General features: G+C 48.7%; 1 protein-coding gene across 1 annotated transcript in view; it reads right to left on the bottom strand.

Annotated features, from left to right (window-relative positions):
* Positions 1 to 1,256, bottom strand: part of LOC106805649 — a 14,396-nt gene that overhangs the window by 3,101 nt on the left and 10,039 nt on the right. Inside the window, exons 13-14 of the mRNA XM_014807337.1 lie at positions 814 to 987; positions 374 to 435 (exon numbers count right to left, since the gene is read on the bottom strand). Coding sequence (XP_014662823.1) covers positions 374 to 435; positions 814 to 987 — 236 coding nt within the window. The remainder of the gene's footprint in view (positions 1 to 373; positions 436 to 813; positions 988 to 1,256) is intronic.

Consider the following 1,256-nt stretch of genomic DNA (forward strand, 5'->3'; position numbering starts at 1 on the left):
AGATCTATTAATTGCTCTCGTGCGCGCGCGCGCGCGCGCGTGCGTGCGTGCGTGCGTGTGTGTGTGTGTGTGTGTGTGTGTGTGTGTGTGTGTGTGTGGGTGTGTGGGTGTGTGTGTGTGTGTGTGCTCGCGTGAATGCGTACGTGCGCGCATGGGCTCACAGTGTATCTGCTGAGTATGCAATCGCAAAACTGTGACTTTATTAATACTACTGGAATACCAACGTTATAAGTATAAATAGTAGTGTAATAATTGCAAGTAAATGAAAAATAATAAAATTAAAAAGTCAATCAAATGTCAGATTAAACGGAGCTAATCGTATAGCGATTAACAGCTGGTAGATAAAAGCGAAATAGCGTAGATATGAGATTACCTATTGATTGTCAGATTCGAAACTTGTGGCTCTCCTGCCAACATATCTGTCTGTTCGTCATCCTATAAATGAGAAATTCACAAGATTCCTGAAAAGATCTGTCGATATATATATATATATATACATATTCCCTTCGCAAAATTATGTATACTGTAATCTCCGCCACTCTCAAGTCTAAAAACTCAATTCTGCGTGAAGAATCTCTTGTCGACCTGCAGGCGCTTACCACTAAAAACCTCATTCAATGCTGCGGTTTAAGGCGGTTTTGAGCATATAGACCCTAAGCCAGGAAAACAGTGTGCCTGGGGTAACTTGTTAGATTACCAAGTGGCAACCACCTTGTTAGATACCAAAGCATCAGCCCCGGGTAGTATCGAGTGTTTAATAGTCAGTGCAGCTAAGAAAGCACATCAGCGTATCTGGCGGGAGTATCAGCCTACCTGTGCAACGTCAGATGGTTGCACCCTGCGTTGGTGTTGCCGACATCGCCCCTGCAGGCAGCGTCGGCATGTGTCAGATCGACTCACCACGTACATGAAGAGCAAACTAACGATGAAGCCCAGCAGTATGGCCATGATGACAGCCAGCACCGTGTAGCCGTGCTGTAGCTGAAGCTGCAACGTCGATATTATCAAGGTTTACTCGCGCATACACACGTAAGCACGCAGGTAGGCCTACGCACGCACGCACGCACGCACGGATGCGCACGCACGGCATCACAACGCACAAACGGGCACGCACGCACGCAGAGACGCACGTACGCACGGACGCACACGCGCGGCATTGCAAAGCACAAACGGGCACGCACGCACGCATGCACGCACGCACGTACGCACGCACGCACGCACACCTCTACATTCCACATACTCCCTCCCCCCACACA

The sequence above is a fragment of the Priapulus caudatus genome, unplaced genomic scaffold (assembly GCF_000485595.1).
Source record: "Priapulus caudatus unplaced genomic scaffold, Priapulus_caudatus-5.0.1 Scaffold122, whole genome shotgun sequence".
NCBI lineage: Eukaryota > Metazoa > Priapulida > Priapulimorpha > Priapulimorphida > Priapulidae > Priapulus > Priapulus caudatus.